Below are 13,954 nucleotides of genomic sequence, written 5' to 3'. Positions count from 1 at the left end.
TAATTCTACGGCAAAATGTTTTGCAAATCATTTGTCAAAATTACATGCAAGAATGAAGGCACAATTAAAAGAAGCTCAAGAATGACAAAAAATCAATGTAGATGCCTATTTCAAGGAACAACCACAATTCAACATAGTTGTTAAGGTATGGGTACTTTGTTATCATATTAAGACTACTCATCCTTGTGACAAGTTGGACTATCATAGAATTGGACCTTTTCCTATTAGTGAATAAGTCAATCTTTTTGCTTATCGATTAAATCTATTGGAGTCTATGAAGATCCATTTCATATTCCATGTATCTCTTTTTGAGCCATATAAGACAATGAATATCTTGAGAAGAAGTCAAATACAACATCTTCTTATAACCATGAAAAATAATCAAGATTTCATGGTAGTAGAAGTCTTAGATTTATGCAGTGCCAAAATAGATTAAAACTACTTCAAAGTAGTAATCACTATTCTTTACATCCGTTCAAAGATACATATTGTATTATTTTTGTTAATATATCTAATTTTGCTTTCTTTACAATCCTATAAGTAGATGAAAGTCTTCTTAAGAAAAAAAAATGCCACAAAGATACTAATTGTGAATAAGAATTTGATAGTCAATATACTCATATACCACTAAAGAAGAAAGAAGCTTAAGAGACAACAAATAATAATAAGATGTAAAAGAACTAAAAGGATAGTTGGAAAATATGATGACATTACAAAGTTTTATACTAAGACCAAAATACAACATAGCTTCTCTTGAGACTAATGGTTGCCCTATTCTTGTTTCTATATAGATATATATATATATATATATAAGCTATTAGGTAGGCCCTCCAAACTCTTCCTATGCACCTCAAGCCTTATAATTATCAAATAATACATTTGTGTTTGTGTGAATGGTTTGTGCAAATGCCATGTTGGTTGTGAGCATACATATACATTTATACACATACTCTTGACACTAGTTCTGTGCGCAGAATGCAACATGTCACGTAGGTGTGACATTTACCCCTCTAAAATAGGTTTAGTTGCCCTTCCCAGCCACAGGATGTCATGAGCATGGCTTTTTACTCTGTTGCAACTGGGTGCTGCGTGGGCTTCCAACAGTGCAGCCCGCTGACCACGAGATGGGCCATGACGACCACAGTGGTGCCAGAGGAATGTGACATTCATCTGGTTTTGGAGGCAGCGGAATCCGTTTCCGTGGTTGGCAGCAGCGGCCAGCAGCGGTCAGCTCGATGGGAATTCCATCTCGCTATCTCAGTGGAGATATCTCGGCTTATCCAATCCGGTGACCGTAGAAGTGCCCCGAGCATGATTTTGCGCTGGGCGAAGTCGCTATAAGGCCCTCCTCCGAGCTGGGTCGTCCGTGCACAGTCGGCCCGGTATCGCCACTTCATCGCTTCACTCCATTCTGTTGGAGATCCTCCGTTCGGGAACGTGTGTGCAGACATGGCAGGAGCTACCGCGATGCACTCGACAGCCTTGGCTGGGCAGGGTGTGCTCAAGCCCGTGAACGAGCTGTCCCGCAAGGTGGGCAATGTGGAGGCCCGCGTCACGATGCGGCGGACCGTGAGCAAGTCCGCTGGCAGCGACAGCATCTGGTATGGTCCCCACTTGACGAACTCTGGGATGACAGTTTTGAGTGCTTGATGGTTGTGTTGGGAGCGCGATTGGGATTGGGGTTGAGCGGAGTGTGTTGGGGATTGGGGTTGAGCGGAGTGTGTTGTGGATTGGGGATTGGGGATTGTGGGGCGGAGGCCATGAAGCAGTGGAGGCCTTGAATTTGGAAATCGGAATGGCATCCGGCCGGGGCGTGTGGTCGGTTTGGTTGTCCACGCGCGGAGCAGCTTGAGAGGTGAGAGGTGAGAGATGGAGGTTGGCATCAGCGGTGGGGCATTGGAAGTGTGACAAATGTTGGGGTCAGAGCTGCTATGGCGAGGGTGTGCATTGCTGAGGTGACATTGGTGAGGGATAGAGAGGAACGTATGCCTAAGCCGAACGTCGGACTGTTGCTCAGGTACGGAGCTGACCGACCCAAGTTCTTGGGCCCCTTCTCCGGCGAGACTCCGTCGTACCTGACCGGCGAGTTCGCTGGAGACTACGGGTGGGACACCGCCGGACTGTCGTCCGACCCGGAGACGTTCGCCCGCAACAGGGAGCTGGAGGTGATCCACGCCCGGTGGGCCATGCTGGGGGCTTTGGGGTGCCTGACCCCGGAGCTGTTGGCGAAGAGCGGCGTGAAGTTCGGCGAGGCGGTGTGGTTCAAGGCCGGAGCGCAGATTTTCAGCGAGGGCGGGTTGGACTACCTGGGCAACCCGAGCCTGGTGCACGCCCAGAGCATTTTGGCGATCTGGGCATGCCAGGTGGTGCTGATGGGAGCCGTGGAGGGCTACCGTGTTGCGGGAGGACCCCTGGGCGAGGTGACAGACCCCATCTACCCGGGAGGGTCGTTCGACCCCTTGGGTTTGGCTGACGACCCCGACACCTTCGCGGAGCTGAAGGTGAAGGAGATCAAGAACGGGCGATTGGCGATGTTCTCGATGTTCGGGTTCTTCGTGCAGGCGATCGTGACCGGAAAGGGGCCATTGGAGAACTTGAACGACCACTTGGCCGACCCGGTGGCCAACAACGCATGGGCGTACGCCACCAACTTCACCCCCGGGAACTAGGATGGCGCGGTAGAGCCGATTTAATTTTCTGTGAGCTGCGAGAGTCTGTCACCTAGACGGAGCCACCAGTCGGGTTGGCGGCGTTCGCACAGTTGTACATTGGGAGAGTGTGAATGAGTAAATTGTGGATGTGTTATTGTAATTGGGAATTGCAACTGGGCGGAGGGACGGGGAGGCGGGTGTGGATGTGGGCATGGAACGGTTCCGTACGCAGACGGGTGTGTGTTGGTTTCGGCCGGTATGGGAAGTAGCGCCATGTCTTGCGGGATCGATGTGATGGGGAGTGGTTTCGTGGAGTGAAAGACGGTGAGAGCCGAAACTGTGAATGTGAGGGTGGGTGCGGGGGAATTTGTTTGATCTCTAGGAGCATAGCGAGGCGCCCATGCGCTGCGCACGGTGGGGGGATAAAGTTGGCGGGGATTGTTTGTGACTGGAGTTGACTGGTGGATTATCCATATCTGGCAAGCCGTGACATGTGATTGAATTGGCGTCGAGAGGTAGTTTGCGTGGATGGCAGAGCTCAATCAGCATATATGAGGGTGAGGCACACAGCGGGCTCTCACACAATTCTCATCGGTTCACTTTGGTGTCGAAGTAGGACGGGAATACGCAGTTCCTGGAACGGGACGCTGCTGTGGAGAAAACGAATGTGTGGGCGTTGAATGGGTTGCGTAAAGCTTGTCGGAGCGGGGCAAGGGACTAGAGACCGACTGTGTACCATGGGAGTGGAGGGAGATGAATGCGGAAGGGATGTGGGGATAATTTTTGTATATGGACCGTCGTGGTGTATGCAAGAAGGTAGAACAAGGAACACAGGAATCGCTCGAAACGGGCAGTGCACAGCGTAAACAGTGTGCATTTTGAAAGGAAGAACCTGTGTAGTTCGAATTCGGGATCGAAAGGATTAGTCAGGAAGAATATCAGAACTGATATGCTCTTCATCCTTGCAAAATGGACGTGTCAGACGGTCTTGACTGTAGATGTATAGATTCTTGATTGGTGTACATAGTTTCGGATTATGAGAGTCGCAGTGCTAGCAACCGCAGTGTGTCTTTTCTGCATTAGGCGCAAGAAAACGTAGAGTAAATCAGGTACGCTTTGCGCCTGGAAAATGAGATTCTACTCCTGTCCAAATGATATACTATTGCACACATATCTTCAGAGGGGAGGAATGATTGCGGATTACATTCCATCTCCAACAAATCAGACAGAATCCAAATGTCCCAACCAAATCTTGCATTCCGCTCATTGCAGTATGTACTAGAAATTCATTCCTCAGCAGGCCACTGTGTGCTGAGTCATTTGACTTTTCAATTCACATGTAGTTATTATTAAAGCACTTATTGAGCTCATGGTCACAAGCAAAATTTGAATTAGTGTAGCTAACTCTATTACTGGGAGCTTTGTGTATCTACAATGCAACGCAAATGCGCACAGTTGGTAAGCATTTTGTGTTGTTGCAAATGTAGGGCACAACAAGTATTGCTGCGGCGGAGCGTCAATTACATTGCAATCAACGTGTGCTTCTTCTCACTAGACGCGGGCATGATGCATTCACTTCTCAATTCCAACAATACTCCCCAAAACTGCAAATTTTATTGCAGTATAAAATCCACGAGAAACAAACCACATGATCAAAGGACAAATAATGCAATAGATATTGCTACTTATAGAATATAACTTTGAAGTTATTTGAATTCTCCAATAACAAAACAGAATTGGTCATAATTTATTGTAAGCACTTAGCCTAATATATGACTTAAGAAGTGACAAATTTTTTACATATCTATATATTCAAAGTGTAAGTTTAGATATTATAATGATCAATAACTTTTGGATGTAAAATTTAATTAACTGTCTAACACTGGAACAATTCCTTTATACATTCATTGGCTTGAATTGCATCAACTTTGTATACAAATCATTAACATATATATGTACTAATAGCAACCTTTATAAACTCTAGATATGCAATAATACTTGACTGTGCATTTGTATAGTCCAACATCATGAGTGGATTTAAGTTATGTACAATTTTCCTACAAATAGATATCAAGCGATCAATAAGACCATTAAAATATTTCTTATCACTAAATATTGGTGGCCTTCATTCCATATAGATTTTTACAAAATATGTTTCATGGTACCATGTTTGTTAAATTGCCAAACTTAGATTTCTATATAGGAAGCAAGTTTCTCTACAATCTATATCTGAACTTGCTTTATTTATGCATTAGAGCCTAAGATTCATCAGTGCTATTAAACCATGCACTAAGCTATATAATAAATATATAACTATGGCAATGAACTTTGTAATCAAATGGTGCAAGGCTTGTGCATTAAAAATAAATACAACATCAACCACCACCAAATTCTTATACAAAAATATAATCATATAATTTAGATACTTGCTTGAGATAGCTTCAAATTAAGAAATCTATTTTGTAAATGAAGTAACCAATTAATTCTTAGATAAATTCATAATCAAGTATTGGATATCATATACTTATTATCTCCAACAAAATGGTCTTACAAAATCCACAAACAAAATAGTTATCAATATAATACATTGATTCATTCACAATAATATAGTACATTGATTTATTCACAACAACAAGGCTGATTAAGGCAAAGATTTATCTGATCTTCTATAGACCAATTGTATTTCATATAAAATTGCCATTGTATAGTTTCCTTTCAAAATTATGTTTTGGGGTATAGCCCTTGCTATCTTTAAAATATATTGTACCAACTTTTGATAAACTTGTGTATCTCAAAGGCTCAAGTATAAAAGCTATTGTTTCTTGTATTGAGGATGTCAAGAGAAATAAAGAGTTGTGCCATCAAGCCATTACCAACATCAAAACAATTAGATAAAGATGATACCACAATACAAAAAGTTAATGTTAGTGCTTTAAATCTAAGGATAGTAAGAGATCGAATTTATTAGTGGTTGTGTTTTGAGCTTTATCTTGAGCAATTTGATAAGATTTTGGCTCAAAAGTTTTTTAATTTTGTGTAATTATATTAAAAAAATTTATGCACAAATTTTGTAGTATTTGAGTTTTGGATTTTTTTGATATGAAGAAAATAGTTTAGAAGTGCTTCCAAAATAATGTTTTGAACATCTTCTAGGGTTTCTAACATGCTAGAAGATCAATGATAGATTCATGGTTAATATTTTTTTTGGTAAAATTTAAGCATAGAATCTATATCATATAGAAATTTGAAAAAAATAGAAGGGTTGGATCTAGAGATATAAATTTCTAAAGGTCAAGGTAAAAATATCCTTTGCAAGAAGAAAATATTTTGAAGGGTTTTGTCATAATTTGTACTTTTGTACCAAATAAAGGGTTTTTTGGAAGCTAAGACATCATGTATAAGTAAAAGCTAATCTCTCTACAGCTAGGTATCTAGTATATTCTTGGATAGCAAATTACACCATACGACAATGTATCACAACTTCATTATTTAAATAAAATGTAATCATAAAGCATTCTATCTTATTGGTAATAAAAATGGCAAATTCTACAAAAATATTTAGAAAAGTTCAAACTAAGTAAGCTCTTTATACAAATACTTTGTGCAATTATGTTATAATCTCAACATTATTCCATACTAGCAATTTTTTTATTTTCTTTCTCATTCTATACTTTGTGCCATTGCCTTCTTATACTCTTGATTATTTTATTACTTTATTGCTTTATTTTCCTATGTATGTAATAAAGCAACAACTTTACTTACATTATATTTGATTTTTTGCATTGTTGAAGATCCAAGCTTAGATAGACATGAAAGATCATGCGTAGATAGAAAATGTGGAATTAAACAACTTTTATTAGCACTTTTTTGGTGACATTAATAAAACTTAGTATCAAAAATTTGTGTAGAATATGATTTTTTGCAATGCTAGTAAACATTAAATCATGAGCAAAGTAGAAGGTAAAAACATCCTATAAATTATAATGTATCTTTTTACAATATACTGATTTATATTTGTAAGAATAATATATTTAAGATTCCATTGTGAGCACTCTCTTCAAAACTGCAAATATATTATCAAGTTCAAGACCAAGACATGTAGGAGTTATAGCATCCACATGATTAAGATTTGAGGCAAACTTCACAAATATATATTTATTTGTGGAGTTTTTGCAGTAGTGTATTTTTGCAAGTAAGCAAATGTCATGTCAAATATTATAATAGATATTTATTTTTTAGATTAAAAAAAACTAAATTAATAAAATAATAATCAATGACACATTTAAAAAAAGAATTATAGTACTTAAAGTAAGATCCTCACTTGTCTAATATGATTTGCCTATTTCTTATAAATTACATATACATAAGTAAAAATTCCATGTCATAAAGTTCTAGCATTGTCATAGAGATACATATTTTTTCTAATATTTGTCTATATTATAAAAAAGAAGTAAGTAAAAATATATTTATTTTATAATATTTTTTAGAATAGCTTTCTAAAAGCTTCATAGATGTTGTTTTGATTTTACATATGTTTGTAGTTGATTGATAGGTTGGTAACTTGATCAACAAGTTAAGCACGTGTTGGTGGTATGTAAAATATGTTAACTATGTAGTACACATATAAAAACCATGTTTTATAAGTTAAGATATGTGTCTTGTAAAATTAAGATATTTTAGATGTCCTATTCTAAGGAATATATATTTATTGTAATAATTATCTAGGTAATATGAATAGATAAAAGTAGATTAATTTCATAATATCTTCTAAAAAAGCTTTCTAGAAGTTTCATAGACGCTGCTTTGATTTTACATGGGTTTATATTTGATTGGTAGGTAAGAAACTTGGTCAACAAGTTAATTAGAAGTTGTAGATTACACTCTTTTAAACTAATATTGTCCTTAGTATTTTCTTTGTTTTTAAGTCCTTTCTTCTATTTGTCTTGAGCAATATTAGACATCTTTTTTTCTAAGTATTATAATGCTAGAACTTACTGAAATAAAGAGAATAATAGGATAAATGTAAGAGCAATTGAAGGAGTTAATGCTTACTATGCATCAACTCAATTTACTACCACAAGAAGCAACAAGATTGACAGGAAGTGAAGTTATAGAAATGATTGGAGCTGCTTCAACATTTGCATCGAATCATAAGCCTTCTCCTATAGTCAGATGTTCTTTCAAAGTTCAAGAACCAAGAATTGCCCTATCTGAGAAGTTCGATGGCACCAAATCAAAGTTTAGAGGATTTATCAATCAAATACAACTTATGATTTAACTTCAACCGCAAAGCTATCCAATTCTAGGATCACAAGTTAGATTCATTGATGCGCTTCTTTTGATAACTGTACAAGTAGACTTCAACATTACTATAATTCAATAGCAACATTAACATCTCTTCAACCTATACATTTAGAAGTAGATGATATGTAAATTGATGTGGAATATTTTAAATCTCTTACTAAGCAAGAAAAGACTCATCGTGGTCAAGAAGAATTGTATTTACAATGTGGAGAATTTAGGCATACTGCTCAATACTGCCCAAAGAAGCAAAGCAACCATAAAATGAGGAGTATGGTGTTGAAGTAGAGAAAATTTGCCTCAAAAAGCACTGGGATTTTGGTTGCCATTACATACTCAATCAAGTCTAAGATATAAAAAACTAATTTTATACATATAATATTTTCTCTTTTTGAGCAATTACATTAAAATATTAGCCCAAGTACCAAGAAAACATCCAAATGTATAATAAAGTATCTTAAAACCTTATATATCTTTATGAGGAATGTTTCTGGAACTTCAACAACTTATATCTCAAGTTTGAATCATCCAAATAACCTTAAATGTTACATAAAGTACTAATATACTTTTAAAAACTTTCACAAAAAAATTCAACTACAAATTCATTATGGATCTTGAGATATCGCCAAAATCCTAACAGTAGCTTTAAACCCTAGCTTACATACACTTGCATGCTAATTTCTTCATATCTCATAAAATAAGTACTTAAATACCATGAAACTTTGATGTATACCTTTTTAACTTAATAAATTTATACTTATAGAAATTTTAAGGCAAAAATTCGTCTTGAAATTCAAGATATGGCTCCAAACATTTTTATCAACAAAATGACTCACTTATTGCCTTTGAATTACATATGTTGTCTTTAGTGTCCTATAACTCCTTCATCTAAGCTTGAAATTCGTCAAATAGTATATCTAAAGTGTAGCCAACAAAGTGCTCTCTCTAACTCCAGTTGCAGATCTTTCATTGCTCTCTGTACGCATATGTTATGCTTCAAAGAAAGAGAGTAGGTACCAATTTGACACCTTAACTTTGAACACCTATATCTCCTTCAAAAAAACTTAAAATCACACAAATTCTTCACCCAAATTATATCCAAAACCCTGAATTTGCTGACCTTAGCCTCCAAAGCTCAAATGATCTTGAAAGAGAAATACTAATCCCTAATTTGGCCTCGGGCAACCTTCTTGAAGCCCATTGGGCATGGCCTTTAACTAATAGGAATGAAGTTTCTCATTCTTTGCCTTCATCCAACCATGCCTTCTTTTCATCCCTCCCAATAAGTCTCTTATTAGTTAAGATTTTTTACTTTAGGCTCTAATCTCCTCTCAAGGCTCTATACTAAACATTTAGATTCTATAATTTTTTTTTTTGAAATGCTATAACCAAAAAGATAAACTCCAAATAAATTTTCTTAAATCCAATCTCTTTAAATTAATCAAATAAATATTCTAACATACACCAAGACTTATATACATATTATATGTTCTAATTAATTTTTACATACTATAAGCTTTTACAGTATGACAACGGCGATTAAAGAAGATAGCATGTCAAAAAACAAATTTTTCAAGTGTAGAATAGATAAATAAACTTTGCGGTAAGTTACAGGTTGGTTATTGATATCTTTGAGAATAACACTAATGGTTAGGCAGTTTAGTTGGTAATAGTAGGTTGTTAGTGGAATAAATAGTTAAGAAATCAAAAGGTCATAACCTTTGGAATCCACTGGCCAACGGATCATCTTTTTGGTAGGATAAAGAGGTTGAGGAAAGAGAGATTAAAGCCAGACTGTGAGAGTCGTAAGCCAAGGCAAGCTTAGTGCTACCTCTTTTTGTTTCTTTCTTGTTGACGAGTAATGGATAGTTTCTGAATATTGAGAAGTTGATTTGGAGTGCTAGACTATAAGAGTCATAATTTTGTGCGATGAATTGAAAAACTGAATACAATAGGTAAGCTAAAGATTAATAATTGAATATATCTTAACCGCAAAGAGAGTAAGTGGGAGATGAACGGATAAGAATATGGAAGTATTATTGAATTGATAGTCATAAAATGGATTATAGATTAAATTAAGCCTTCATGTTTTGTAGTTGATAATTGATTTCAAGTAGCTAGAGTACAGTCAATTGTGACACTAGCAGACCCAATTCATATAACTAATCTTTCTCCGTATTTGAATCCATCTCTATTAGTTCAATTGCTTTGGTATATTGAAGCTTGAACACAACAAGAACAACATTTTGGCGCCGCTATCGGGGAAATGATAACAATATGAAATGTTAGAAATTGATTGTATGAGAGATCAAATTATATGTTGAATGTAAACATGAGAAGTATCAGTTTTAAGGTTACAAATATGTGAGTTATAATTCAAGGCAGTATTGATTTTGTAAAGAAGAATGAAAGATTATAAGTGATAATCATGAAGGGAAGGATTATCAAAGAATTAATCGACAAGCAAAAGAAAGATAGGAGCGATTATGCACAAGAAATTTCCTATGGGAATGATAAAAAGAAATTGCAAGTCCAAAAAAAATCAAAGGAAGAAAAATTCAGATTCAAATAGTAAAGAGATCAGTAATAATACCAATGGTCACGGGAGTGTTAGAAGTACCAATTGCAGTACAAATGGGAGCAATAGGAGACCGCACCACAAGTGTGGTACTATTACCTACTTTTAGTGGTTGGCGGAGCTCTAATCCCGATCACCATAAATCTCAATTCTTAACAACTTACATGGCTAATAATGGTAGAACTAAAGATATTTGGTTGAGATGGTTGCGAGCAACTTTAAAAGATATAGCTTTTGAATGGTATATTTGGCAACCAGTGGGTAGATTTTCTAATTGGAAGGCCTTGAGGAACACCTTCCTAATCTATTTTAGAGCAATTGGATTTGAAGATTGGCTTCGAGAAAGTTTTATGAATAAGAGGATGTTTGTAGAGGAATCAATAGAGTCCTATTATGGTCGGATCGCGGATATACTTTGTAAATGGATAAATAATCAAATGCAACATGTGTTTATATTGTCAATAATAATCAATGGTTTGCATCCATAAAATTGAAAATGTTTATAAAAGAGGCTCGACCAGCTACGATAGAGGCATCGTTGGCACAAGCAAAGGTGTGAGAAGAATGTCATTATGATCAATTGTTAACAGTGGGGGGCCACGATGATTCCAAGTTTAGGAACTCAACAAACATAACTAGGAAATGTGTCGATGGATAATTATCTACAAATGGCTGACTCCAACATGAAGAATGTTATGTTGCAACAACCAATTAATGCTGCACCACTCCAAGAAATAGCGCCAATAATAATGACACCTTATTTTACATCACCAATCTATCAACAACCGAAATTGTTCACAAATGCGAGTGTTAAAGATCCAAATGAAGCCTTGTTATTAAATCTAACAAAGAAGATGGAAGAATTGGTTGTGAATTTGGCTAAAGATAAGGAGAAACAACATAAGCCTTCTAATATGAGACCTAATATATGGTGTAATAATTGTAATGAACAAGGTCATTTTGATACAGAATGTCCATCACCTAGACAAACGGGTGTTCAATGTATATTTTGTAGAGGAAAGCACCCTATCCAAAAGAGCTAGCAATTACAAAGGCAACAATAATTCAGTAATCAGACCATGATCCCACCGACTCAGTGGGAAGTCAATCAAGTTTAAATGAAAAATATGTATAGATAGAATAAAAATCAATCTAATCGATAAAATCAAACATTCAATAACTTTCAAAATTCCAATTTTAATCAAGGGTCTGCATCAAACCTCCAGAACTATGGGAAGGAGCAGTAGAGGTATCAACAATATGCTCCACTAGCATCATCGAACCAAGTACCCTCCGTACCAATGGAACAACTAGGATCATTTTCTAACCCTACATGGAACAAGCCTAGTAGGTATATATCAGTGGAGACACCCATAATGCTAGATGGAGGTACAAGAAGACCCCTTTGTTGTCTCCGTTGCAGACAGATTGGTCATTATCCCAGTGAATGTTCTAATCCCAGAGCTAGTGATGATTATGCGCTAGTATGTGTAAATTGCAAGTAGTCGAGATATACTTATTAGTAATATAATGCTCCGTTCAATTTCAATAATCGAGATCAGAAAATCCAAAGCTAAGGAAAAATGAAAGAGATAAATCAAGGTCCTCAAAATTTACCACTTCATCGAGTAGAAGTAGTCTAAGTTGTCCTTACAAGAAGTCAGCAAAAGGGTAAATGACCAATTCAACATTTGGGTGATCCTGAAGCGAAGGACCAATTGGATCCAATTATGGGGACATTCAATCTAGGTCTTGACATGGGCTCCTTACTCAGTATAAGACCTGAATCGGTTGTGCACCCCAATGAGGTACCAATTACGAAGGCTTCGGTTCCGAGTCAAGCTGTTCTGTTCTCTACACAGTTTTGAGAAACGTCATTTCCATTAAAAGATCTTCTTAAAGGCCTGAATTCCAAGGAATCAATATCAGTCTAAATGAGAGAAAAAACTTACCCGTTGAAAGAATCAATTTTACAGTAGGGACCGTGCGGTTGGAACCTTGTTCAATACATCGTAAAGGTCTTATTCTCTTCTCAAAATCTTCTCTTTGTTTTATGATAAATATTATTTTAAGACCTAAATATTACAAAGCCTCTACCTTGTTAGATTCAGGAACCTGTGCATGTTTCTTAGATGAAGAATTTGTTAAAAGACATAGCATATTTTTAGTGAAGAAAATTAAACCTGTTCATGTAGAAGTCATAGATGGTCATCTGTTATCTTCAAGAGATATTACTCTTGAAATCTTTCTTATAGAAGTAGCAACTAATGATTATAGTAGCTTTATAATATTTAATATCATTAGATCTTCCTCTAATCTAATCATTTAAGGTTTATCATGGCTAGAAAAATATAACTCTAAAATAGATTGGACTTCTTGTAGTCTTGACTTTTCTGAAAGTATAATTAAGAATGTAGTTAATTAAATAGAAAGTCATAAGTCTAGTACAATCAAACATATATTTGTAGGTGTAAGAGGTTTCTTGTATGGTGCAAAAGAAGGATCACCTTGTGTCATTTATATTACATCTGTTTCTACTGGTGGAAAGACTTTAAGTGGCATTCCAAGCCAATATCAAGATTTTTAAGATATATTTGAGAAGAAGAATGCAGATATTCTTCCAGAACATCATTCCTATAACTACTCAATTGACTTTCAAGAAAGAACACAACCGCCATTTGGACCAATTTATAATTTATCACAAAATGAGTTAGCTGAACTCAAGGAGTATATTGAAGAAAATCTGACCAAGAATTTTATATGCCATTTCAAATCTCCAGCAAGAGCTCTAATTTTACTTGTGAAGAAAAAAGATGGATCATTTTGGATGTGTGTCGATTATCAAGGACTCAACAAAATCATCATCAAGAACAGATATCCACTACCTTTGATATCTCAACTCCTTGACCAATTGAATCAAGCTAAGATCTATACACAAATAGATCTACAAAGAGCATACAATCTAGTATACATCAAAGAAAGAGATGAATGGAAGAGTACATTTCAAAAAAGGTATGGACATTTCAAATACAACATCATGCCTTTTAGACTTATAAATGTACTAGTAGCATTCCAACATCTAATGAATGATGTCTTTCACAAGTTTTTAAATGATTTTGTTATCTATTACTTAGATGACATCTTAATCTATTCTAAGAACACAGAAGAATATGAACTTCATGTTCGTCATATGTTACAAAAACTAAGAAATGTGGGATTCTATGCCAAGATAAAAAAGTGTATATTTCACACTACTCAAGTTGACTTCTTAGGATACATCATTTCAAATGATAGACTTATGATGGATTTTAAGAAAGTTTAAGCTATTATGGATTGAAAGATCCCAAAAATAGTAAGAGATGTTCAATGCTTTTTGGGATTTGCCAACTACTATCGGATCTTCATCAAAGACTTCTCTCAAGTT

The 13,954-nt window shown here is 36.1% G+C and overlaps 1 protein-coding gene across 1 annotated transcript; it reads left to right on the top strand.

The window, feature by feature from the left end:
• Positions 1 to 1,377: 1,377 nt before the first annotated feature.
• Positions 1,378 to 2,811, top strand: LOC149989806 (chlorophyll a-b binding protein, chloroplastic-like). Its single transcript, XM_090248378.1, has 2 exons — positions 1,378 to 1,601; positions 2,018 to 2,811. Exons 1-2 carry the CDS (start codon positions 1,450 to 1,452, stop codon positions 2,667 to 2,669), a joined length of 804 nt encoding a protein of 267 aa, XP_090104504.1. The 5' UTR covers positions 1,378 to 1,449; the 3' UTR covers positions 2,670 to 2,811.
• Positions 2,812 to 13,954: the final 11,143 nt, after the last annotated feature.

This window comes from Physcomitrium patens, chromosome 2 (genome assembly GCF_059467195.1).
Source record: "Physcomitrium patens ecotype Gransden chromosome 2, ASM5946719v1, whole genome shotgun sequence".
NCBI classification, from domain to species: domain Eukaryota; kingdom Viridiplantae; phylum Streptophyta; class Bryopsida; order Funariales; family Funariaceae; genus Physcomitrium; species Physcomitrium patens.
Note: the sequence above shows the minus strand (reverse complement) of the source record. Positions and strands in the feature narration are given on the sequence as shown.

Bases quoted from the DNA above. Each gene is read 5' to 3' on its own strand.
- LOC149989806 (XM_090248378.1), top strand. From the start codon at position 1,450: ATGGCAGGAGCTACCGCGATGCACTCGACAGCCTTGGCTGGGCAGGGT. The intron at 1,602-2,017 runs GTATGGTCCCCA...ACTGTTGCTCAG, and splicing joins GCTGGCAGCGACAGCATCTG to GTACGGAGCTGACCGACCCA.